The sequence below is a fragment of the Chiloscyllium punctatum genome, chromosome 27, assembly GCF_047496795.1.
Source record: "Chiloscyllium punctatum isolate Juve2018m chromosome 27, sChiPun1.3, whole genome shotgun sequence".
Taxonomy (NCBI): Eukaryota; Metazoa; Chordata; class Chondrichthyes; order Orectolobiformes; family Hemiscylliidae; genus Chiloscyllium; species Chiloscyllium punctatum.
Window position 1 is genome coordinate 9,688,924 of NC_092765.1, and position 27,017 is coordinate 9,715,940.

Consider the following 27,017-nt stretch of genomic DNA (forward strand, 5'->3'; position numbering starts at 1 on the left):
AATGTAACTTTTAAAAAAGTTTTAAGATTTACATATGAAAGAACTGAAACCAACATGGTCATTCTAACTTTACAAACAATCCAAGTCTTTTTCAACATATAATTTCAGTTACATTACACTGTAAACATTTGCTATAAATTGTGTCTTACAATCTTATACTCTACAACCACCTGACAAAGGAGCAGTGCTCCAAAAGCTAGTGCTTCCAATTACACCTGTTGGACTACAGCCTGGTATTGTGTGATTTTTAACTCTTGTACACCACAGTGCAACACCGGCATCCCCAAATCATTATTTACCTCAATTAGATTTCCTCTTTTTCTTCTGAATTCCAGAAACGAATAATTTACCAATATATTCAATATAAGACCACCAGCTGCAACATTCAGTCTGAAACCTCCCTGTCACAGTGCCCACTGAACCACTTCTCTATCCTTTCCCTCTGTCAAGCTCTGTTCGCAAAAGCGAGTGGGATTTGTAGTTCAGACCACACAACCCCAGTGGCCGTGGATTGGTAGACTACATTTCCCAGAGTACATTCCGGTGGGTTTGTTGGCATGCGCGGTGAGTGCAGAAAGCCCCGCCCACTCGGTTACCCAGAATCCGGTGCGGCCTCGTATCGATGTGATTCAAATGCAGGCGATTCAGCTCAAACCCGTCTTTGATTGTCCGACATGGTGAGTTCGCACAGCAACGCTCCGCCGTGAAGAGGAAGACCCTTTCGCAGCCTTTCGATTGCAAGCAGTCGCCTCCCTCTGGACTGTGCTTTGTGTCAGAGGCTGCAGTCTGACCTACTAGGCCGCAGTGTGGCTGCGCTGCAGCGGCGGGACCGCCCCACTCCCTCCTCCAACTCTCCTCCCCCTCCAAACACTTCCCCTCCCTCCAAACCCCCCTCCCTCCAAACCCCCCTCCTACCCTCACCCTCCAAACCCCCCTCCTACCCTCACCCTCCAAACACTTCCCCTCCCTCCAAACCCCCCTCCTACCCTCACCCTCCAAACCCCCCTCCTACCCTCACCCTCCAAACACTTCCCCTCCCTCCAAACCCCCCTCCTACCCTCACCCTCCAAACCCCCCTCCCTCCAAACCCCCCTCCTACCCTCACCCTCCAAACCCCCCTCCTACCCTCACCCTCCAAACCCCCCTCCTACCCTCACCCTCCAAAACCCCCTCCTACCCTCACCCTCCAAAACCCCCTCCTACCCTCACCCTCCAAACACTTTCCCCTCCCTCCAAACCCCCCTCCTACCCTCACCCTCCCCCTCCAAACCCCCCTCCTACCCTCACCCTCCAAACCCTTCCCCTCCCTCCAAACCCCCCCTCTTACCCTCTCAATCCTGTTTCTCCTCCCCTTCCAAACCCTCAACCTTGTCCACTGTCCCTCCCCCTCCCCCTCCCCCTCCCCCTCCCCCTCCCCCTCCCCCTCCCCCTCCCCCTCCCCCTCCCCCTCCCACTCCCACTCCCACTCTCACTCTCACTCCCACTCTCACTCTCACTCTCACTCTCACTCTCACTCTCACTCTCACTCTCACTCTCACTCTCACTCTCACCCTCCCCTTCCTTCTTTCCTTCTTTCCTTCTTTCCTTCTTTCCTTCTTTCCTTCTTTCCTTCTTTCCTTCTTTCCTTCTTTCCTTCTTTCCTTCTTCCTCCTCCTCTTCCCCCCCCCCTTCCTCCCTTACAAGGATGTAGCCAGGGTTGGCGGATCTGAGCTACAGAGAGAGAGGCCTGTTCAGCATCGGAGGCTGAGGGGTGACCTTATAGAGGTTAACAAAATTTTGAGGCATGAATAGGATAAATAGACAAAGTCTTTTTCCTGGGGTTGGGGAGTCCAGAACTAGAGGGCATAGGTTTAGGGTGAGAGGGGAAAGATATAAATGAGACTTAAAGGGCAACTTTTTCACAGAGGGTGGTACGTGTATGGAATGAGCTGCCAGAGGATGTGGTGAGGCTGGTACAACTGCAACATTTAAGAGGCATTTGGATGAGTATATGAATAGGAAGGGTTTGGAGGGATATGGGCTGTGTGCTGGCAGGTGGGACTAGATTGGGTTGGGATATCTGGTCGGCATGGACGTTTATACCAAAGGGTCTGTTTCCATGCTGTACGTCTCTCTGACTCATATCTGTACCCCTCTCTCACTCCCCACTGCTTCAGTGTTTATATTCAGCCCTACTTTAAATACTTCACCCTGGGCTAAGCTCTCAATTCCTTTTCCTGTCTGTCACAAAGGCTCCTAGCTTCCAGTTCCTTTGTATCATCTGTCTCCTCTCCTGCATAAGCCTGTCCTGCTGAGTCCTTATTAACAATTCCAGTGCTCTATTGGGTGGAGTCATCTGTGTCCTGCAGAATCCTAAGCTCATACAAACCCTGCTCCCATTGCTCCATCATCCCATGTCCCATTGTTGGGGTGGATGTACAGTCTAAGCAATAGCAATCGCTGGGGTGTAGTTCTTCACAAAACAAAAGAAAATTGTTAACACGATTATTCACATCAACAAAACAATGCCCATATACAACCCTGTAGTCAGACCTATTTGAGTGGGTTGGTCCCGAGAGCTATAAGGAAAATTCAGAATGATTTTATATGGTTCCTGTGTATGTCATCAGTGATCACTCCCCAGTCACCTGTCAAGCCACCAGCACTTCATCCCAGTGTTAGACTCAAAGTGCTTTTTCCTGTAACAGCTAGGTTATCAAAGACTGAATCGTTCATCGTCCTGTGTATCTGCATTTTGAGTGTTTTCTCATGCACATCCTACTGTTGTATAGAAATTCTAGTTACTGAACGAGTCTTATTGATATGGCAAGATGTTATCCCTGAGTCATTCACATCTATGGTAAAAGTTGCCTGTTCATTCATATCTTATTGCAAGACTGTCATCTTGTGGTTAATCGCAGTGATGCAGTGATACCATCCATTATTTTAATTGTCGGTTTAAATGGATGCGAGGCCCTTTTCAACAAAAATTGACAAGTTTATCATGAAATTTCTTTGGGACTGAAACCCCCATAACCTTGCATGTATGGGCGTAACAGTGATGTATGTCTGGCCTGGGGATTGTTTGAGTCTGTCTGTTCACAAGGTACTTGATGCAATGTAAAGTTTTGTGATGTAATGTTAATTGCATATTGCATCTGTCAGGAATGTTTTAAAATAGTGGTAGGATGGAATTGAGAATAGTTGATGTCTGTAGTATGCTACAACTGTGATGGATCCATTTGATCCCAGACTAGGTACTTGAACTAAAAATTTCCTATTACTGCAAGCAATCTAAATCATAACCATATTTCAAAAGGTTGATAGTTTTCAGAGTCTGTACCTAGAATGTGCAGTACATTCTGAGCTGTTTGGTCTCAGGTGAATGCAAAAGGTCCTACAACACTCTTTAAAGAAGAGTAGAGCAGTTTACCTGGTGGATGAAAGTGAGGACTACAGATGCTGGAGATCAGACTCTAGATTAGAGTGGTGCTGGAAAAGCACAGCAGGTCAGGCAGCATCCGAGGAGCATGAAAATCGCTGAGTATTCCTGATGAAGGGCTTTTGCCCGAATCATCGATTTTCACGCTCCTTGGATACTGCCTGACCTGCTGTGCTTTTCCAGCACCACTCTAATCCAGTTTACCTGGTGTCCTGGCCAACATGTAAACGTGAACTAAAACCTGATTATTTATTTCATTTCCTCTCTCCACACGTGTTACCAGACTGCTGGGTTTCTCAAGCAGCAGCTGTTTTTGTTTGCAAAAAATTGAAATCTGGCTAATGTAGGAGTGAAATGACTTCAATTATAGCAAGTGGAAAGGTAAACAATTGGATAACTGATCTTTTGAAAAATTGAGGCAGCTGGTGCTGGATTGTAATGGGTAAATAGAACAATTGTTGTCTGTGTCTATAATATGAATAATCATTGTTACTTTAATGTATGAAATAAAAGTTTGCGCAATTATGAACATTACGGCATGCAAAAAAAGTACAATACATCGCAAACTATAGTTTTAAACTGTAGAATAAACATTAAGATCTTTTGCACCCTGTGCTTTAGAATTAAAGTCCTTGAGTTCATATGCTTTCAGGTTAAGTTCATTAAATTCTCATGCATGTATATGTGGTTTGAGTTTTATAAAGAATTGGCTGACTTTCGTTGTATAAATGTTCAATATTTTATTTGTGTAATGGTGCCTTTTCTCAATTCTATTGCACCTTTACTTTTATGAGTGAAATAATGGTGGAGGTCTGAACTAAAAACAGAAATTATTGGAGAACAAGCAAATCTGGTCAGCTCTTATAAGTCACCGGATGCGAGACATTAACTTTTGTGAGACTTTGGTCTGGTAAGAGATGGTGGCAATGGAATTTGAGAGTTTGTATCAGAAGATTCCACAGTCCGAGGTGAAAAGATGGGACTAATGGGTCAATCTGAAATACAAAACAGAAGCTTCAAGAGTGAAGACTACTCTCTTTAGGCTGTAATGTTGATTATTTGTATGTGTAATACACATTTTGTTTGTTTATTCAGTTTGGTTTAGTCATTGATTGCTTTAAGTTCTTTAATGAAGATTTGTTCTGACTCGTCATTTTGTTGCTCTGAGTTAAAAAAAGATTTGATTGCACTTGTGAGAATTTAATATTGTTTGAAGACTTTAAATATGCAAAGATTTGGGGCAAGATGCACTGAAATCACTTTTCTCTGTTATACAATTACTGTTGTTTAATAAAGCTGCCGTTACTTTTTATGTCTCAACTCGGGGGGGGGGGGGGGTTTGAAGCCAGACATTCTGGTTCGGAGGTAGAGTTACACCCCCAGTGTTTGACAGACTCTAATATACGGTTTTCCACTAAAAACTTCTTCTAATTTCAGGGCAGGGAAACCACCACCAGGACTTCATTTGGATGTTGTGAAAGGAGACAAACTAGTAGAGGTGAACACTTGTGTTATATTTCCTTTTGGGCAAAGTGCTCTTGGTGTTTCATTTTTTAAAAATTCCTTCAGTGGAAGTGGAATACAACTGTATTGGTCGTTGGATCTGATGGGAATGCCTGACTGTCACTTAACCAAGCAAATAATTAAACTTGAATACAAGTCAAATGCATTCATAAACTAGGGTTAGCCAGTCAAAGCATTGTCCAAGTTTGATATGCAGATTGTGAAGGTTTAACTCTAGAACATCCCCAGAGCACATGGCTAATCTAGGTGTTTGAATATCTGAAGAGCTAATTTCATTATAAATCAGTCTCGGTAATGCATTGGAAGTCCTTTTTCTCGTGTTTAAATCTCCCCAGTTCCCTTGCTTTTCATTACCGTGTCGTTTTCCCCCTTCTCCATTTGCTTTACCCTTACTGTGCGCTTCTTCAGTGGTCTAAATACTGTGCACTAAATTTCCTTTGCTTCAGCTTTTCTCCATTTCACTGGTCCTTAAAATTTACTCATTTAGCTAAGACCATAAGACCATAAGACATAGGAGTGGAAGTAAGGCCATTCGGCCCATCGAGTCCACTCCGCCATTCAATCATGGCTGATGCGCATTTCAGCTCCACTTGCCAGCGTTCTCCCCGTAGCCCTTAATTCCTCTAGACAACAAGAACCTATCAATCTCGGCCTTGAAGACATTTAGCGTCCCGGCTTCCACTGCACTCCGTGGCAATGAATTCCACAGGCCCACCACTCTCTGGCTGAAGAAATGTCTCCGCATTTCCGTTCTGAAATGACCCCCTCTAATTCTAAGGCTGTGTCCACGGGTCCTAGTCTCCTCGCCTAACAGAAACAATTTTCTAGCATCCACCTTTTCAAAGCCATGTATTATTTTGTACGTCTCTATTAGATCTCCCCTTAATCTTCTAAACTCCAACGAATACAATCCCAGTATCCTCAGCCGTTCCTCATATGCTAGACCTGTCATTCCAGGGATCATCCGTGTGAATCTCCGCTGGACACGTTCCAGTGCCAGTATGTCCTTCCTGAGGTGTGGGGACCAAAACTGGACACAGTACTCCAAATGGGGCCTAACCAGAGCTTTATAAAGTCTTAGTAGTACATCTCTGCTTTTATATTCCAACCCTCTTGAGATAAGAGACAACATTGCATTCGCTTTCTTAATCACAGACTCAACCTGCATGTTTACCTTTAGAGAATCCTCGACTAGCACTCCCAGATCCCTTTGTGCTTTGGCTTTATTAAGTTTCTCACCATTTAGAAAGTAGTCCATTCCTATATTCTTTTTGCCAAAGTGCAAGACCTCGCACTTGCTCACGTTAAATTCCATCAGCCATTTCCTGGACCACTCTCCCAACCTGTCTAGATCCTTCTGTAGCCTCCCCACTTCCTCAGTACTACCTGCCTGTCTACCTAACTTTGTATCATCGGCAAACTTCGCTAGAATGCCCCCGGTTCCCTCATCCAAATCATTAATATATAATGCGAACAGCTGTGGCCCCAGCACCGAACCCTGCGGGACACCGCTCGTCACCGGCTGCCATTCTGAAAAAGAACCTTTTATCCCAACTCTCTGCCTTCTGTTAGATAGCCAATCCTCAATCCATCCCAGCAGCTCACCTCGAACACCATGGGCCCTCACCTTGCTCAGCAGTCTCCCGTGTGGCACCTTATCAAAGGCCTTTTGAAAGTCCAGATAGACCACATCCACTGGGTTCCCCTGGTCTAACCTACTTGTTACCTCTTCAAAAAATTCCAACAGGTTTGTCAGGCATGACCTCCCTTTACTAAATCCATGTTGACTTGTTCTAATCAGACTCTGCTCTTCCAAGAATTTAGAAACCTCATCCTTAATGATGGATTCTAGAATTTTACCAACAACCGAGGTTAAGCTGATTGGCCTATAATTTTCCATCTTTTGCCTTGATCCTTTCTTGAACAAGGGGGTTACTACAGCCATCTTCCAATCATCCGGGACCTTTCCTGACTCCAGTGACTCTTGAAAGATCTCAACCAATGCCTCTGCTATTTCCTCAGCAACCTCTCTCAGAACTCTAGGGTGTATCCCATCGGGGCCAGGAGATTTATCAATTTTAAGACTTTTTAACTTTTCTAGCACTATCTCTTTCGTAATGGCAACCATACTCAACTCAGCCCCGTTGACCAACCTTGCTAATATTTGTTTTGTTATCAATTTTAGGTTTAATGCACTTCAATGGAGCAGTGTGGAATATTTCTTTGTACAAAAAAAGCAATATACATGCAAAATATTATAAAAATGTTTGCTTCAGTTTAACCTTACAGACATAACATTTTGTTTTGCTTTGTTCATCCATTCCATTTTGTATTCTGGGTGATGTAGGAGGCATGCACCAGATACTAACCTGGCTGTCGTTGTCGCAGTTTTAACATAGAACTGAGACAATCTATGATTGTTGGGTCCAAGCGGTGCTAAATCAAAATAAAAAAAACCTTGAGCATATTAGCTTAGTGTGTAGAGAAACACTGAGTTATAACTCAGAGGTACAGCACTCCTCCACTGTTAGAATCCTCTAGTTTGTTATCAGGATTAATAGCTCATAATTTGCTGAAATTAAATATTTCATGACATGGCCTGTGTTGTAGTTTTTACATTATTCATCTCAATTTTTTGAGCCTCCTTATCAAAGTGCAAATTGGTAGTGGTCAGTGCAACTTTTCAAACTTTGCTTGTCTGGAATAATACTCTTATCTCCTTGTGAAGCTTACACTAAAGAAAGAAACAGCAGAGAACCTATGTAAATTAAAAGTCCAGTTTAATAGAGAAAAAGATAGAGGGAGGGAAATAAGATGAGATTAAAGGGAAAAAAAACAACAAAGGTAAAAGAATGAAGATATTTAAAATTTAAAAATAATCTCTCAGAACAATTTTATTCTCCTGCAGAGCAACTCCAAAGTTTTAGCTGTCACATTTGGTTTGTGGAGCCCCAAAGTTGATTTGCATTGTAGGAATATGAATTATGTCATAAGCAGCTCACAAGTTGACAAATAATAGCCCTAACTTTCTGCAGTGAGTTTAGTTTCATTTGTATTTAAAATTCTACTACAATCAAATCATAGGTTGGTTGATGTGACAGTTCTATGGTTGAGGCTAATGGACAGAGCGCGCAAACCATGAGTTTGTAGTGCTCACAACTCGATAATGCACCTCTTCTTCATCACTATTGAATACTGTTATTTTCCTAAAAAATGTGCGTTTATGACACTAAATTGTCAAAAAGTCAGTAAGTTTGCATTGGACATCAACTTAAAATATATCCTTTTTGAAAAATGCAAAGATTAACAGCTTTTATAACTCTTCTACCAATCGCTCCCATTTGTCCTTGAACAAATGGTTTTAATATTTTGCCATTTAGTACCATATTATTTTTCTGACTTGTTGCAAGCTGCATCAGTAAGTAATGCAAAACAGTTAAATAATATGTTGTTATGTTTTGGTATTTTTTTCACCAGAAACTCATCATTGATGAGAAAAAATACTACCTCTTTGGAAGAAACCCTGACATTTGTGATTTTACCATTGACCATCAATCATGTTCAAGAGTCCACGCTGCTTTGGTCTATCACAAACATTTGAAAAGAGTTTTCATCATCGATTTGAACAGCAGTAAGTGCTATTACATTGTATGTTATAAGTATTTTTAAAATGTTTGCAATAGTCAAGTTTGAGGAACTGCAGAGCTTCAAAGCACTTGAGGGGCTGTGCTAAATGACAGGATAAAGGTTGTGGGCTTCAATGAGAGAAATATAATAATGAGAGTCCAGAGACAGTACATTCCCCTGTTACGTTGAAAAGTGGATATAGGGAATACTGGATGACTAGAGAAATTGAGGTTTTGCTTAAGAAAAGGAAGGAGGTATATGCCAGGTATAGACAGGAGAGATTGAGAGAATCCTTTTGAGTATAAAGGCAGTAGGAGTATATTTAGGAGGGCAGAAAGGGGACATGAGATAGCTTTGGCAAATATGGTTAAGGAGAATGCAAAGGGTTTTATAAATACATTAAGGAGAAAAGGGTAACTAGGGAGAGAATTGCGGCCCTCCAAAATCAGCAAGGTAGCCTACGTGTGGAGCTGCAGGAGATGGGGGAGATACTAAACGAGTATTTTGCATTGGTATTTCCTATGGAGAAGAACATGGAAGATATAGAATGTAGGGAAATAGATGGTGACTTTTTGAAACATATCCATATTACAGAGGAAGAGATGCTGGATGTCTTGAAATATATAAAAGCGGATACATCTCCAGGACCTGATCAAGTATTCCCTAGAACTCTGGGAAGCCAGAGAAGTGATTGCTGGGCCCCTTGCTGAGATATTTGTATCATCGATAGTCACAGGTGAGGTGCAGGAAGAGTGGAGGTTGGCTAATATTGAACCACTAGTTAAGAAAGGTGGTAAGGAAAAATCAGGGAACTATAGACCAGTGAGCCTGACATCAGTGGTGGGAAAGTTGTTGAGTGGAATCCTGAGGGACAGCATGTACATGTACTTGGAAAGGCAAGGAATGATTAGGGACAGTCAGTATGGCTTTGTGTGTAGTAAATCATGTCTCAGGAATTTTATTGTGTTTTTTGAAGAAGTAACAAAGAGGATTGAGGGCAGAGTGGTAGATGTGATCTATCTGGACTTTAGTAGGGTGTTTGACAAGATTCCCCGTGGAAGACGAGTTAGCAAGGTTAGATCTCATGGAATACAGGAGAACTCGCCATTTGGATACAGAACTGGCTCAAAGGTAGAAGACAGAGGCTAGTGGTGGAGGGTTGTTTTTCAGACTGGAGGCCTGTGACCAGTGGAGCGCCACAAGGATCGGTGCTGGGTACACTATTTTTCATAATTTATATAAATGATTTGGATGTGAATATAAGAGGTATAGTTAGTAAGTTTGTAGATGACACCAGAATTGGAGGTGTAGTGGACAGCGAAGAATGTTACCTTAGTACAACGGGATCTTGGTCAGATGGGCCAATGGGCTGTGGAGTGGCAGAATAGGTTTGGTATGCTTTCCTTTATTGGTCAGAGCATTGGGTATAGGAGTTTGTTGCGGTGGTACAGGACATTGGTCGGTCACTTTTGGAACATTGTGTGCAATTCTGGTCTCCTTCCTGTCAGAAGGATGTTGCGAAACCTGAAAGGGTTCAGAGAACATTTACAAGGATATTGCCAAGATTGGAGATTTGAGCTATAGGGAGAGGTTGAATAGGCTGGAGCTGTTTTCCCTGGAGTGTTGGAGGCTGAGGAGTGACCTTATAGAGGTTTATAAAATCATGAGGTGTGTGCGTAGTATAGTAGACAGTCTTTTCCTTGTGGTAGGGAGTGCACAATTAGAGGGCATAGGTTTAGGGTGAGAGGGAAAGATATAAAAGGGACCTAAGGGGCAGCTTTTTCACTCGGAGGATGGTGCGTATATTTAATGACCTGCCAAGGAAGTGGTGGAGGCTGGTACAATAACATCATTTAAAAGGCATCTGGATGGGTATGTGAATAGGAAAGGTTTAGAGGGATATGGGCCAATTGCTGGCAAATGGGGCTATATTAAGTTAGGATGTCTGATTGGTATGGATGAGTTGGACCAAAAGGTCTGTTTCTGTGTTGTACACTTCTATGACTAAAGATTTCAATGCTCCAATATGCTGTTCTCTTCACATTTCTGCCCATTTGTTTGCCATTTGTGTTCTCTATCCTGCATCCTACTTCCTTTTCTGCAACCCTCTAACTTGGCCATTTACTACCTTTTCAACTTTTTTACAACTTTGCGTATGTACATATCAAAAATCTTCAAAAACATCTGTTGACTTTCTTTTGTGATGAAAATTCTGAAAATATACCCTTGGTTTTCCTCTGCCACCCAGACCATTTTCTCACAAAGTGATTTTGAGCATTGACCTTTGTAGCGATATCTCAAACTATTGTTTTGTATTAAATTGCGGTAAGAAAATTATGCAAATATGCAATAATTTTGCCTTTTACCTACATCACCTTTTGCTGTTCCTTGTAACTGAAAATCGACCTGAGCAAATTGTCGACAATGGTTCAAAAAATCCAATTCCTTGTTTCTCAATTTTGGTTCCTCCTGCCCTGCATTCAGAAGTTTGTTGGTTCCTGCATTAATCCAGCTCCTTTTCTCATTTAGTATTATTTGACATACTTTTTTTATCTTTCACAGTTGTGTTGACCTGGTAATATTTACTATGATATAATGGAGATCTGCATGTGCTTAAATGGAACACCAAAATTATTCTGTTAATTGATCTGTAGAAGGGAATTATAAGTTGTTTAAAAGGCTGTGATCTTTTCCTTGATAACACTATCAGGATGGAGAAATTTGTGTTCCCTCTTTCTTCCTTCCTCTAAAGCAAAGGTGATAGACACCTAAGCTGCAGAATGTCAGACTTTAAATTAGTTGAGTTTTACTAGTTTACTAATCATTTAATTCATCAAGTACTTAATTAACTTACAGCTAGGTAATTGCTTTTGTAGCTCATGGTACGTATCTAGGGCGTCTTCGTTTGGAGCCCCACAAACCACAGCAGGTTCCCATAGACTCCACGTTGTCATTTGGAGCCTCAACACGAGCGTATACACTACGCGAAAAACCACAGACAATGCCATCCACAATCAAGGGTGATGAAATTGCAGTGGAAGATGATGAACTGAAGGGACTGCTGGGTTTACCTGAAGAGGAGACAGAACTAGATGTAAGTCCTGGTCTAAGTCAATTTCTGCATTTCAGGATAGTCTGGTTTAAAGGGGTACATCAAAAATTCTTGGAATATTATTTAAGTAATAGCTGTACGGTGGCAATGATTTTTGTGGAAATCAATGAATTGTATAAATATTTCCTTTGGTGATGTTGGCTTGTTAATGTATGTTGAATTTTGGCAGCTTTAATGAAGTCCTTTAAATCCTTCAAGCTTCCATTTCATACCCAATGGTACTATGTCACTTAATTGTCACTCTAAATAAACAATTTTGTCTGTGCATCCTGACCAGTTAAATCATTGTTTTATCCTTTGCATTTCTGGTGCCACCAAAGAGAAAGGGGAGGTTTCCCAGAAAACCTTGTGATTCATGGGAACAGGAACAGAACTTGTTTGGTAGTCTCTTTTAGAAGGCAGAGTATTTCTTCAGTTTAGTTTATTGGTCCATTACTATAATGTGAAATGCCTTTTAAGTTAAAATCAAAGGACATATTGAAAATACCATACCTTTGCTTGCCTCTTAGAATTTGACAGAATTCAACACAGCTCATAACAAAAGAATATCTACACTGACAATTGAAGAAGGAAATCTGGAAATACAGAGGCCAAAACGTAAAAGAAAGAGCTACCGTGTATCATTCAGTGATGATGAAGAAATAATAAATCCGGGTATGACTGTCTGTAAACTTTATGGAGTTCTCATTTGAAATAACTAATTTTAATTTGCAAGTTTGACTATGATTTTCATTTCCTGCAAAGTTGAACATATTGAATATCTTGAGTGAGGTGCAGCAGAGATCCACTCCAATATGTGCTCCCATATGTATGTATCAGAGTGCTCAGGCTAGACTTATTTGTGGTCATATTTATGGCCACTGGTTTTAGGATCTCCCACAAGTGGAGACAAATAGGATGCTGTCGGGTCACGCATCTCTTTATAGGAGAAAGTTCTATAGGAGCAGCGCATTGGCTCAGTGGTTAGCACTGCAGCCTCACAGCGCCAGGGACCCGGGTTCAATTCCCACCTTGGGCAACTGTCTGTGTGGATGTTTGCACGTTCTCCCAGTGACTGCAAGGGTTTCCTCTGGGTGCTCCCACAATCCAGTCCAAAGATATGCAGGTCAAGTGAATTGGCCTTGCTAAATTGCCCATAGCATTAGTGCATTAGTCAGGGATAAATATAGGGTAGGTAGCATCCCAGAAGCAGGTGAATCAATGTTTTGGGCATAAGCTGCTCCTCGGATGCTGCCTGAACTACGCTTTCCCAGCAACACACTCTCAACTCTGATCTCCAGCATCTGCAGTCATCACTTTCTCCCAGTAAATATGTGGTAGGGGAATGGGTGGGTGGGTTACTCTTCAGAGGGTCGGTGTGGACTTGTTGGGCTGAAGGACCTGTTTCCATACTGTAGGGAATCTAATCTAATCTAAAAGTTTAACTTGGTCAGTGATTTTAGATAGGTAGCACCATTTAGTTTTGATCAATATTGTGCAATCTTTTTGCAATTTATCCGGTCAGTAGCTTGCTATCTCTGTATAATATAGAGTCCAGACTTGTGCACAATACTCTGTGCTCGACCCAAGGTTTTAAACAAGTTTAAGAACTTCTCTGCATTTAAAATTTTTCCCTCAAAATAATCCCCAGTGTTTTCATTTAATCTGTGTTAATGCTTTGAGTAAATTGTGTGCCTGCTCCCTGAGCTACACTTGTTTCTCAATTCCATTTAGACTTTTACATTCCATGGATTATGTAGCCTCCTGTTCTTCCTACGAAAATACACCACCTCTCAGTTTTTCATACTAAGATTAATGTTCCAGTTACATCAATATGTAATTTTAACTGTTATTTCTTTAATGTCATGGAATGGTGGAACTACAACAATTGTTCATTCCTGTCTGCCATTAAAATAAAATGGGAAAGGTGGCCTGACCCCAGTTAACCAGGGAAATTAAGGATAACTTTAAATCTATAATTGGCTTTTTAAAAAAACAGCAGACCTGATAATTAAGATCAAGTTAGATTTTTGCAGAAGAGAACAAAGTGGTTGATTACTAGAAGGAGAAAGAGAATATTAAACCCTGATGTGGAGATACCAGTATTGGACTAGGGTGGACAAAGGTAAAAATCAAGCAACACCAGGTTATGGTCCATCAGGTTTATTTGGAAGCGCTAGCTTTTTGAGCACTGCTTCTTCATCAGGTAGCTATGGAGTATGATCATAAGACACTGAATTCTATGTCTTATGATCCTGCTTCACTTAACTGATGAAGGAACTGTGTTCCGAAAGCTAGTGCTTCCAAATAAACCTGTTGGACTATAACCTGGTGTTGTGTGATTTTTAAATTAGAAAATGAAAGTAAGCTTTCCAGGAATGTACAAATTGATTGTTGAAGCTTCTAAACCTTAAAAAAATGAAGACAAATGTAGGTCCCTACAGTCAGAAACTGTAAGAAACAAAGGGAATTATAATGGGCAACAAAAGGATGGCAAATGAATTAAATTAATACTGAGATTCTGTCCCCTTAGAGAAGGATACAAATATCACAACCAAACATGTTGGGGCACATAGACTAAGTGAGTGTGAGGAACTGAAGGAAATGCTGAGCTATGTTGAGAATGTAATTGAAAAGAAGTTCTGGGTCTTGTATATCAAAGAACAGAAACCAGCATATCCCATTATAAAGGATGAAACAATCTAAGATCGTTTACTGTATCACATCTTCATGACACTGGACTCCTTTGGCTATAAATTCTGTGAGCATGATCTGAACTTCGAAAGCTAGTGTTTCTAAATAAACCTGTTGGACTATAACCTGGTGTTGTGATTTTTAACTTGGTCCACTCCAGTCCAACACCAGCACCTCAATGGAAACCATAATCTACCTTCATTACCTTCACATGGGGGGATACCTGCAGAGAACTCAGCATTGCTAAGCAATCATGTCAAAATAAGAATCACAATTTGGATTAATTATGATACTTTTGCCTTTGACTCAGAAAATTGAGTTTAGGCCCAGCTCCAGTGACCTCGTGCATCTTCTTTAGTGCAGCATCTCTGTACAGTCCCAAGGAATTTCCACATTGTTTCCTTTTTGGTGTGATATTTTAAACTGAGGTAATGACTCCATGATGATGTATAAAGATGATCCGTGTTCTTCCACCTTGATCAACATTTGTCCTGTAGAAAACACTGCCACAAACTACGTTTACCAGTCATCCTCATTGTGGATTTGCAAGACAAATTGGCAACCATATTTTCCCTCAAAATAAAATGTACTTCCTACGCTTGGAAAATAATGAGTTGTCTATGAAGCATCATTTTGGATTGCCTGTATTCTGAAATATACTCCATGAAAACTATTTTATTTAATTGTTGTAATCTTCAATTTGCTTCTTCCCTTTTCAGAGGATGTTGATCCTTCTGTGGGTCGCTTCAGAAATATGGTTCAAACAGCAGTGGTGCCACTCAAGGTAAGCAAAGCCATCAGTTTTTATTGTGTATTATAGGCAGTCATATATTTTAAGTTCAAATTAGCTTGTTGTTTTGGATCACAGTCTAAGCAAGTTAGCATATACTGCTAAGGAACATAGGAATAGGTGTAGGCCATTCAGCCAATCAAGACTGCTCCACCATTTAATACGATTTTGACTGAACATTTTTAAATTCCATTCACACCATTTTTCAAAGATTTATCAACCTCTACTTTTAAATATATTCCAAGATTGAGCTTTCAAGACCTTCTTAGGATAGAGCTTTCCAAAGATTTACCTCCCTCTGTTAAAAAAAAAATTATTTTCTTCATCTCTGTCCTAAATGGCGAATCCTTATTTCTGGTTCTAGATCCCCACCCCCGTCGGGCAAACATCTTGCCTGCATCAACACTGTATGTCTGTTTAAATATTTTGTAGATTTCAATGAGATCCCCTTTTACTCTTTGAAATTTTAAACACTGCAGCCTGAGTTTATAATCCCACTTTATAGGTTAGCCCCATCATCCCAGAAACTGGTGGGTCTTTGTTGCACTCCTTCTAAGGCAGTTCTATCTTTCCTGAGATAAGGTGATCAAAACTGTGCACAGTATTCCAGGTGCAGTCTAATCAAGCTCTTATACAATTGAAGCAAAACATCAGTACTCCTGTCCTCAAATCCTCTTGCAATAAATGCTAATATTCCATTAGCCATCCTAATAGCTTGCTGAACCTGTATGTTGGCCTTCATGACTAATTGCCAAGGGTATCCAAAAGTATCTTTGCACACCTACACTTGCCATCCTCTCATTGTTTAGGATATACTCTGCTATCTGTCCTTCCTATCAAAGTAGATGATCTCACATTTTTCCACATCATATTCCATCTGCCATGTTCTTACCCATTACTAACCTTGCCCAAATCCTCTTGAAAACCTATTACATCTTCACAATGCACATTCCTGATTAGCTGTGTATTATCTGCATATTTGGAAAAATTACATTTGGTCTCCACACACAGATCTTTGATACATATTGTGAACAGCTGGGGTCCCAAGTCTTGATCCTTGCAATGCAAGTTGCACTCTCAGTGTGAAAATTAGCCATTTATTCCTATTCTGTTTTCTGACTGGCAAATCCTTAACCCATGATTATACATAATCTCCTATACCTTGTGCTTTAACTTTGGGAGCCAACCTCACATGGGGGAACCTTATCAAAACGTAGAACATTACAGCACAGTACAGGCCTTTCAGCCCTCAATGTTATGCTGACCTGTGGAACCAATCTGAAATCCATCTAACCTGCACTATTCCATTCTCGTCCATATGCCTATCCAATGACCATTTAAATGCCCTTAAAGTTGGCGAGTCTGCTACTGTTGCAGGCAGTGTGTTCCACACCCCTATTACTTACTGAGTAAAGAAACTACCTCTGACATCTGTCCTACATCTATCACCCCTCAGTTTAAAGCTACGTCCCCTTGTGCTAGCCATCGCCATCCAAGGAAAAAGGCTCTTACTGACCAACCTATCTAACTCTCTGATCATCTCTCATTTAAGTTGCCTGTCAACCTTCTTCCTAACGAAAACAGCCTCAAGTCCCCCAGCCTTTCCACGTAAGACCTTACCTCTGTACAGGCAACATCCTAGTAAATCTCCTCTGAACCCTTTCAAAAGCTTCCACATCCTTCCTATAATGCGGTGACCAGAACTGTATGCAATACTCAAATGTGGCCACGCCAGAGTTTTGTACAGCTGCAGCATGATCTCATGGTTCTGAAACGCTATCCCTTTACCAATAAAAGCTAACAGACCGTATGCCGCCTTAATAACCCTATCGACCTAGGTGGCAACTTTCATGGATCTAAGTACCTGGACACTGAGATCTCTCTGCTCATCTACACTACCAAGAATCATACCATTAGCCCAGTACTCTACATTCTTGTTACTCCTTCCAAAGTGAATCACCTCACACTTTTACACATTAAACTCCATTTGCCACCTCTCAGCCCAGCTCTGCAGCTTATATCTATGTCTCTCTGTAACCTACAACATCCTTTGTCACTATCCACAACACTACCGATCCTAGTGTCATCCACAAATTTACTAACCCATCCTTCTATGCCCTCATCCAGGTCATTTATATAAATGACAAACAACAATGGACTCCAAACACATTCTTGTAGTACCCCACTAGTAAATGAACTCCAGGATCAATATTTCCTATTAACCACCACTCTCTGAATTCTTTCAGCTGGCCAAGCCTCTGTATTTTGTGCAGTAGCCTACCGTAGGGAACCTTATCAAACTCCTTACTGAAATCCATATACACCACATTAACCGCTTTACTCTAATCCAACTGTTTGGTCATTTTCTCAAAGAACTCAATAAGGTTTGAGAGGCATGACCTACCCTTTACAAAACAGTTGACTATCCCAAGTCACCTTATTTATAATCATCTAGAGATGAGTCCCATCTCTGATAACCCTTTCCTACACTTTACCCAGAACCGAAGTAAGGATCACTGACCTATAATTTCCAGGGTTGTCTTTACTCCCATTCTTGAGCAGGGGTACAACATTTGTTATCCTCCAGTCTTCTGGCACTATTTCTGTAGACAATGACGACATAAAGGTCAAGATCGGCAATCTCCTCCCTGGCTTCCCAGAGGATCCTGGGATAAATCCCATCCGGTTCAGGGGACTTGGCTATTTTTACACATTGCAGAATTGCTAACACCTCTTCCTTATTCACCTCAATCCCATCTAGTCTAGTAGCCTGTATCTCATTATTCTGCTCGACCACATTGTTTTTTTTTCCAGTGTGAATACTGACAAAAAGTATTCATTTAGCACTTCCCCTATTTCCTCTGATCTTCTCTCGTCATTCTTTTATTTCTGATATGCCTATAGAAAGCCTTAAGGTTTTCCTTGACCCAATCAGAGGGTGGTGGTGGAGGGTTGTTTTTCTGACTGGAAACCTGTGACCAGTGCAGTGCCACGAGGATCGGTGCTGTGTCCACTACTTTTCGTCATTTATATAAATGATTTGGATGTGAGCATAAGAGGTACAGTTAATAAGTTTGCAAATGACACCAAAATTGGAGGTGTAGTGAACAGCAAAGAACGTTACCTCAAATTACAACGGGATCTTGATCAGATAGGCCAATGGGCTGAGAAGTGGCAGATAAAGTTTAATTTAGATAAATGCGAGGTGCTGAATTTGGGAAAGCCAATCTTAGCAGGACTTATACATTTAATGTTAAGGTCCAAGAGAATGTTGCTGAACAAAGTGCAGGTTCATAGCTCCTTGAAAACAGAGTCGCAGTTAGATAGGATAGTGAAGGAGGCATTTGGTATGCTTTCCTTTATTGGTCAGAGCATTGAGATAGGAGTTGGGAGGTCATGTTGCGGCTGTACAGGACATTGGTTAGGCCACTGTTGGAATATTGTGTGGCAATTCTGGTCTCCTTCCTATCGGAATGATGTTGTGAAACTTGAAAGGGTTCAGAAAAGACTTAGAAGGATGTTGCCAGGGTTGGCGCATTCGAGCTAGAGGGAGAGGTTGAACACGCTGGGGCTGTTTTTCCTGGACCGTCAGAGGCTGAGGGGTGACCTTATAGAGGTTTATATAATCATGAGGGGCATGGATAGGGTAAATAGACAAAGTCTTTTCCCTGGGGTCGGGGAGTCCAGAACTAGAGGGCATAGGTTTAGGGTGAGAGGGGAAAGATATAAAAGAGACCTAGGGGGCAACCTTTTCATGCAGAGGGTGGTACGTGTATGGAATGAGCTGCCAGTGGAAGTAGTGGAGCTAGTATAATTGCAATGTTTAAGAGGCATTTGGATGGGTATATGAATACGAAGGATTTGGAGGGATATGCTGGCAGGTGGGACTAGATTGATTTGGGCTATCTCGTTGGCATGGACAAGTTGGACCAAAGGGTCTGTTTCAGTGCTGTCTATTTCTCTGATTCTATGACTCTATCGTCAGTGACTTCTCATGTCCCCTCCTGACTCTTCATCGCTCTCTGTTTAGGTCTTTCCTGGCTAACCTGTAACTCTTAAGCACCCTAACTGAGCCATGACATCGCATCCTAACATAAGCCGCCTCCTTTCTCTTGACAAGAGATTCAACTTCCTTAGTAAACCACAGCTCCCGAGCTCGACAACTTCTTCCCTGCTTGACCGGTACACGCAGTAGCTGGTCCTTGAATAAGCTCCACATTTCAATTGTGCCCATTCCCTGCAGATTCCTTCCCCATCCTATGCATCCTAAATCTTGCCTAAATGCATCATAATTGCCTTTCCCCCAGCTATAACTCTTGCCCTACGACCTATCCCTTTCCATCACTAAAGTAAACATAACTGAATTGTGTTCACTATAACCAAGGTGCTCACCTACATCCAAATCTATCACCTGGCCGGGTTCATTACCCAGTACCAAATCTAATGTGGCCTCTTCCCTTGTTGGCCTGTCTACGTGCTGTGTCAGGAAATCCTCCTGCATACATCTGACAAAAACTGACCCATCTAAAGTACTTGATCAAGCGTATTCCCAGTCAATATTTAGAAAGTTTGTGTCCCATAACAACTACCCTGGCACTCTGTCCTATCAAGGATCATCTTTGCTAGCCTATCTTCTATATCTCTGGAACCATTTGGATGCCTATGGAAAACTCCCAACAAGGTAATCTCTCCTATTCTGTTTGTAATCTCTGCCTATATTATCTCAGAGGAGTCTTAAAACATCCTTTCTGCCACTGTAATACTGTCCTTGACTAACAGTGCCACACCATCCCTCCTTTTACCATTTTCTCTGTTCTTAGTGAAACATCTAAATCCTGGAACCTGTAATAACCATTCCTGTCCCTGCTCGACCCAAGTCTCTGAAATGGCCACAACATCGAAACCCCAGGTTCCAACCCATGCTGCATCTTATTCTGGTTGCTCCTAGCATTGAAGTAGACACGCATCAAACCCACTTCTTGCCTACCAGTGCCTTCTTGCAATCTTGAAATCTTAATTCTGACTTCACTACTCTCATCCTCCCATATACTCAAACTACAATTTTGGTTCCCATCCCACTGCTAAATTAGTTTAAACTCACCCAAAGACATTAGCAAATTCCCTCGCACAGGATATTGGTACCCCTCTGGTTCAGGATGAAGACCATCCTGTTTGTAGAGGTCCCATCTACCCCAGAAAGAGCCTCAATTATCCAGGAATCCAAAACCCTCCCTCCTGCACCATCCCTTTAACGTGTTCAACGCCTCACTGTCCCTATTCCTCACTTCGCTAGCACATGGCATGGGCAACAAACTATTGTTTGTTCAAACAATAACAATTGTTTGTTCTAGCTCTCAGCTTTCACCTGGTTCCCTGGATTTCTGCTTTAAATCCCCATCTCTCTTCCTGTGTATGTTGTTGGTGCCGATTTGGACCACGATTTGGGGCTGCTCCCTCTTACCTAGCAGTCCCGTTTTTGCTCCTGCTCAGTGTGCGCTCTGCCTATGCACAGGGTAAACCTTTTATATATTTTAAAATTTACCTTCCTGTCAGGCATCTGGTCCTCGCTGTCTGAAAAGCCTTCTGAAAATCTAAGTATAGTGCCTTGGTTGACTCCCCTTGATAATTTTGTTAGTAACATTCTCAAAAAAAACTCTTCAGTTTGTTGAACACTATTTTCCATTTACAAATCCATACTGATGATGCCCACTCGGATATTTTTTGTGGTGTCTATTTACGAAGTTGTTTTAAGATGTATCTTAACTTCCCAATCCTTAGATTTATTGCTGTTTCTGGCCACTGGTTTTTGTTTTAAAGTCTTGTCCAATGTACAGTGGAACCTTGATTATTTGAAGGATATGGGCGGGGAAGCATTTTGTTCGGTTAATCGAATGCCAGATAACACAGTTTAGTCGAGCATCGGGACATTGCAATCATGCCGGATAATCCAATATTCCTCTGTAATTTTTTTAAATATTGTCTATTAACTGTATATGGTCATACGTTTTGACATATTTTTCTGGTCCAGCTCAGCTAACTTGTGCCTAATTCAGAATTGCCCTTATTCAAAGTTAAGAGCCTTGCTTCAGTTGAGGTACCTGACTTGCAAACAATTTCAGTATGTATGAAATACAGATACAGACCACAATGTTAGAATTTGACATGGTGTTTGTAGCAGAATATGAGACCCCTGATTTGATAAAATCTAAGTTCTACGTATTTTCAGTCTTTTAAATTTATTCTGTAGCAGCCTTTATTAGATTTGTAAAACTGATTTATTTTGAATAGAAGACACATAGTTAGGATAATGGTTTTTGTGTAACACTTAGTTTCTTGACATGCTAAATGTTACTGGTACAAAACTGTTTGTTCTTCAACTGGCAGCCTGTGCGTTTGGCTATTTTAAACACTTTACTGACTTGCATGTTATTTTACTTTCCTATATTTTGGATGAGAAAGCTGTCAGTGTTGAACATAAGAAATATTGTTGACAAAATGTAATCATTTTAATTTTTTTGGAAAAAAAATTACAGAAAAAGAAGACAGAGAGTCCCAGTTCACTAAGTCTGGAAGATGGAGTTGCTAGGCGTATGCAGAATTTCCCATTCAACGCTAGTTTATATGGTGGCCTCCCTCCAACTAGTGGTGATTCTTCTTCTCAGCTACATGGTAATACAATGGGAACCGCAATGATAGGAGGACTGCCTATGCCATTCCCAAATCCAGCTCCAGAGGTGGACTTGGCACCAGCAGTTGTACCAGCAGCTGTGACTATAAACCCTGTTCCCAACACTGGTGTATTCAATGCAGAATCTGTTAACGAACCGAAGAAAAAGAAATATGCTAAGGAGGCCTGGCCTGGCAAGAAACCTACTCCATCATTGCTTATTTGATGATTTTGTTCTTTTTTTTTCAAAAAAATAAAGTCACCTGGGATTTGAGGACCGAGAGGGGCTTTCTTTTAATTCTGTTAATATGCCTAAAATTTATATGAGCTTTGTACAGATGTTTGTACAGTTGTGTAATAGATTCACAGCCTTTCAACATTACTGTTACTGCTTTTTACCTCTAACATGTATTTCAGTGTAAATTACAAACAGCATTGCCACTCGGACTAAAATCACAAACTATTTTTCTGCCACGTGTGCTTTGTTTCAGTGAGTAGAATTATACATGAGGGGCTCTACGTTTTTATATTGGGCTTTTTAGATAAGTAGAGAAAGCAGAGCACTGTTTATGATTAAAATAAGTCATTTATTACTGCGTAGACACACTCTGAAAATGTAATTTTCATGCTCCCAGGACTTTGTAAAAGAGAATTTCAGCACTTAGCACATGTAAGTGTAATATGCTAAGTATAAAGAAGTTATGGCAAGTCAAATTACCTTCCCCATTTTTTTCACTTACTTCAGTGAGTTAGTGAATAATCTCTAATTGGTTTCCACAGGTATGGTTTGGTGCATTTTGATCGCTGCATGACTTGCAATAAAACTGGTTACAATATTTTGTAGCCACCAATTTTCAGAACATAGTTTTTCAAATTACTTTGAAGAGAAATCCATTCTTGAGTCAAGTAATTTTCTTATGAAGCTTTATTTTTTAACTTATGAAATGAAGCCATTGTGAACATTTTTGCGTTTATTATGGAAATCGGTTGTGAAATTAAAACCCCTCCAATATTTAAAGGCAAAATTCTGCAGACGTTACCTGCATTGATGGATGCTAAAGGATTTGACATTACATTCAAACTGTTCAGCTTTTTAAATACGTTTTGGCTCTCGTGAGTGTGCCTTTTTGTGTCGAGGGATGATGAATTAACTGTGGAGAATGTTCACCTTTTGTGTGTGGCTTAGGATATGTTGCTAGTTTTTTCATTTTAAAATCAGTATGTATGAAATACAGATCAAATGGTCAGAGGTCTGAAGTATATAATAGCTAGAGGTCACTATCTAGCCTGATGTTCTGAGAGAAATGCTGTACAGTTAAAAAATACAATCTTCATGAATGGGATATTAAATCAAGCACTTGGTTTTCCTCCCAGGTGTATATGAAAAATCTCATTGCACTATTCCAAAAGGCATAGGGGAGCTGGTATTCTGGCCAGCACTTAACTGGACACACATTATCTGGGTATTTCTTTCAATTTTTTTGTGAGCTAGCATTCCATTAATTGTTGTCTCCTATGTCACAACTTTTAAATTGTATAATTGCCTGTAAATGCCTTGGACTGTTGGAAGACCATCAGCAAAGCTGTATGAGTTCTCTACAAATCTTTGCATTTTTTTTTAAGATCATTCTGATACAAAAATGCAAAGTCAACTTGTGCATTATAATGTCAGCCTTTCTGAAAGATTTGGTTTAGGGCAAGAAAAGCAATGGATTATTGAATCCAATTTTTTTAAAATAGTGATGTCAATAATTTTGATTGGTATTAACCTCAAAACCTGACCACCTCTACCTGCAAGGTAATAACTAGTTAAAATGAAAATTGCAATAAAACTGTAAATGTGCAACTTCAAAGCTATAAATACAAACCAGATCACAGCATAACTTCATGATAAGACAGGTTTATGCTCCTAGTGGACCCCTTCCATGCTGCTGATTCAGTACATTACCAACCCTTTAAGCTTCTGTTTTCCAATATGATGAATCATGTCTTGCTCAAACTAGTTGAAATTCATCTCTATAGAGCCCATATGTCACTTCACTCCAGTTGGTAATACGTTCCAGTGATTTAAGTTAGATTGCTATCACTAGACAGCATAGAGCTTGCATCTTATTTTTGTGAAGAATGGACTTTTGAGATGTGCTGTGTCACCGCAGAAGCTTTGAAATAGAGATTGCTGCAATTTGTCAAGAAAAGACATTAAAACTTGCTATTTGTCAGAGGTACAGGATGAGTTGTCCCCCTCAAGCCCAGTGTTCAATTTTGGGGATTGGCATGTGAACAATCAGTTATACTTGAAATTTCCAAATTTTTGGTTAACATTATGCTCAAGCATTTTTGAGACACATTTTTCATAAAGTGCAAAGTTACTTAAAGAGCTCCTTCATCCAAAATATTAATAAATTTGTAAAAGTATGAATTTGTGTTCCGAATCGTCCTGATGTTATATTTTAATACTATTTTTCATGCCTGCCACCTCCATCCCAGGATTATTTGACTTCCAGTTGGTTTTCTAGAACATTCACTGGACTTAGTGCAGTGCTCTAGCAATTTCTACTATGCTTGATTTTTCTGCAGTTGCCTAAATCAGCCTACAAATATATGAAGATAATATGCACTGTCTGCACATCTTTTACCTGAAATCTCTGGGCAAAATCCCACAGAGTACAAGATCATTAAAGTCAAGGATAGTGATGTAAAGAAGATTCAACAGCCGGGAGTCAAAAGTGAAGTTAAAAGATTGGAAATAAGCCTGTTTTGTGGAAGATAACAGTATCTGAAATGCATTATGTTTTCCCTGCTTTTTTTCCCCACCAGTTCAATGTGTAGTGCTTGTGATTCATAAAAAATTTAAGGGTCAGCCCATTGGTTGTTGCATAATCTCTCCAGTGTGAGATGCTTAAAATGATAATTTTTGAGATTGAGTGAAATAAAGTTGTGCAGAATGCACTAGCTAGGGTCACTCTTCACGTTGTCCAAAGGTTGCAAATTTGGATTAACTGCAGCAAAAATTAGCCAGTGTATTTAATGTGAATCCTATGAAAGATGATTGAAAAGAAATAAGAGGATTGAAAAGAAATAGGATGCAAGATCAAAGTGTATATTGCTTTAGTATAAGTTTTTTGTCTGTATTGTTATCTTTGCTTGGTTTTGTATTTTTTATGACCAAATCTTATTTTTAGACAAACCTGAAAATACACATACTACATCACCTTCAATGTTTTCAGTCCTCAAAATCTATATGGCAGCTTATGTGATCCCGAGCACTGTTTTGAGTTTGTGGTTGGTTGTGGATTTCTTTTTTAAATAAAAAAAGTATTATAGTTTCACCTTTGAAAGTGCAAGCTATTACATGGAACCATTATCTTTTGTTTATCAACAGATTTGTAATTGGTAGAGACTTTAAAGTTCTGAAAATAAATGTCATGTTTTATGTAAAATTGCAATTTAAGTATTCTCTTTCAGACCTGAGATGATGTGGAGTTGCAAATATGTAGATTGTTTATACCTTATAGCTAAAACAATGAGGAAAATAAAATTCATAACAAAATATGACTGCCTTCACATTCTAAAGCAAAATTGGGCTTGTAAATGACTCTTTCATTAATTTGATTTAATTATCTATAAATGGAATTGAGACTAGACAGGAATTTGCTTTTGGAATACTTTGCATGCTAAGCTTAACTACTCAGAGCTTGATTGACTTTTATGCTTTTTTTTTCAATTAAAACAAACATTTGGGGTTTACACACTATTGAATTAAACTGAACATTTTAGTTTGAGTCCAACTTATTTCCATATTGCCATTTGATGACCTTCCCTATAATTCCAGGTTTAAGATCTATTTTTAACGCTGTTGTTTTCCTTTCACTACCATGGTAACATTAGACATTATTTTCTAAGGGATTTCTATAAAGACTGATTAATTGCACAGCTTTGCAGGTAAGAGGAATGTGTAGCACTGGGTAGTTTGTGATATGAGATTTCATTTGAGAATCCATTTAACACTTGTTCTTTAGTTAATTCTACATTTAAATATTCTATACTTGGTTACATTATTTGGAAAAGCATACTTTGATTAGAGATAGATACCATGGCTTTGTGAGGGGCAGATCCTGCCTCAAGTGTTATTGAATTCTTTGAGGATGTGACAAAATGCATTGAAGAAGGTAGAGCAGTGAATGTGGTGTATATGGATTTTAGCAAGGTGCTTAATAAGATTCCCTATGGTAGGCTCATTCAGAAAGTAAGGCGTTGGATACAGAATTGGCTGGCCTATAGAAGACAGAGGGTGGTAGTAGATAGAAAGTTTTCAGCCTGGAGCACAGTGACCAGTGGTGGTCTGCAGGGATCGGTTCTGGGCCCTTTGCTCTTTGTGATTTTTATAAATGAGTTTGATGAGGAAGTGGGAAGGGTGTGTTAGTAAGTCTGATGATGCTAAGGTTGGTGGCGTTGTGGACAGTGTGTAGGGCTGTTGTTGGTTGTAAAGGGACATTGACAGGATGCAGACCTGGGCTGAGAAGCGGCAGATGGAAAAGTGTAAAGTGAATTATTTTGGAAGGTCGAATTTGAATGTAGAATTCAGGGTTAAAAGCAGGATTCTTGGCAATGTGGAGGAACAGAGAGACCTTTGGGTGTAGGGGTTTATGTCCTTAGATCCCTCAAAGTTGCCCTCAAGTTGATAGGGTTGCTAAGAAGGTGTAGAGTGTGTTGGCCTTCATGAGCAGGGGATTGAGTTTGCGTCGTGATGTTATGCTGCAGCTCTAAAGAGTCCTGGTTAGACCACACTTGGAATTGAATACATAGGAAGAATGTGAAAGATTTTGTGAGGTTGCCAAGGTAGCTTACCAGGATGCTGCCTGGACTGAAGGGCATGCCTTATGAAGAAAGGTTGAGGGAGTTCGGGCTTATCTCATTGGAGCGAAGGAGGATGAGAGGGGACTTGTACAACTCTATCAAGATGATGAGAAGCATAGATAGAGTGAATTTTTCCCAGCGGCTATCATGAGGCATAATTCTAAGGTGATTGAAGGAAGGTTTAGGGGAGATATCAGAGGTAGGTCTTTTACCACAACCATTGGCCGTGTATTCCAAACACCCAGCACTCTGTGTAGAATCAGATCCATTAGGTACAGTTAAGCAACTGTTGGATAGGCATATGGATGATTGTAAAATGAAGAGTGTGTGTGGCAGAGAGTGTGTG

The 27,017-nt window shown here is 40.4% G+C and overlaps 1 protein-coding gene and 1 non-coding gene across 3 annotated transcripts; both read left to right on the top strand.

Moving 5' to 3' along the window:
* The first annotated feature begins 557 nt into the window (after nucleotides 1-557).
* LOC140453399 (nuclear inhibitor of protein phosphatase 1-like) lies at nucleotides 558-25,260 on the top strand. Of its 2 annotated transcripts, XM_072548030.1 has the most exons (7): nucleotides 558-677; nucleotides 4,859-4,919; nucleotides 8,423-8,576; nucleotides 11,449-11,666; nucleotides 12,194-12,338; nucleotides 15,077-15,141; nucleotides 21,681-25,260. In XM_072548030.1, the coding sequence occupies exons 1-7, from the start codon at nucleotides 634-636 to the stop codon at nucleotides 22,038-22,040; spliced, it is 1,047 nt and encodes a 348-aa protein (XP_072404131.1). In that variant the 5' UTR covers nucleotides 558-633; the 3' UTR covers nucleotides 22,041-25,260. The 2 variants fall into 2 exon arrangements, with proteins under 2 accessions (XP_072404131.1, XP_072404132.1); XM_072548031.1 differs by lacking the exons at nucleotides 558-677; nucleotides 4,859-4,919 and having other exon boundaries at nucleotides 8,422-8,576; nucleotides 11,429-11,666.
* Nucleotides 7,298-7,461, top strand: LOC140453757 (small Cajal body-specific RNA 1). The gene has a single exon (XR_011952492.1).
* Nucleotides 25,261-27,017: the final 1,757 nt, after the last annotated feature.

What these genes read in the sequence shown, in the direction of transcription:
- LOC140453399 (XM_072548030.1), top strand. Translation starts at nt 634, where the DNA reads ATGCAGGCGATTCAGCTCAAACCCGTCTTTGATTGTCCGACATG. An exon ending in GTCTTTGATTGTCCGACATG is followed by an intron (nt 678 to 4,858) that starts GTGAGTTCGCAC and finishes TTCTAATTTCAG; the next exon opens with GGCAGGGAAACCACCACCAG. An exon ending in AAGAGGAGACAGAACTAGAT is followed by an intron (nt 11,667 to 12,193) that starts GTAAGTCCTGGT and finishes CTTGCCTCTTAG; the next exon opens with AATTTGACAGAATTCAACAC.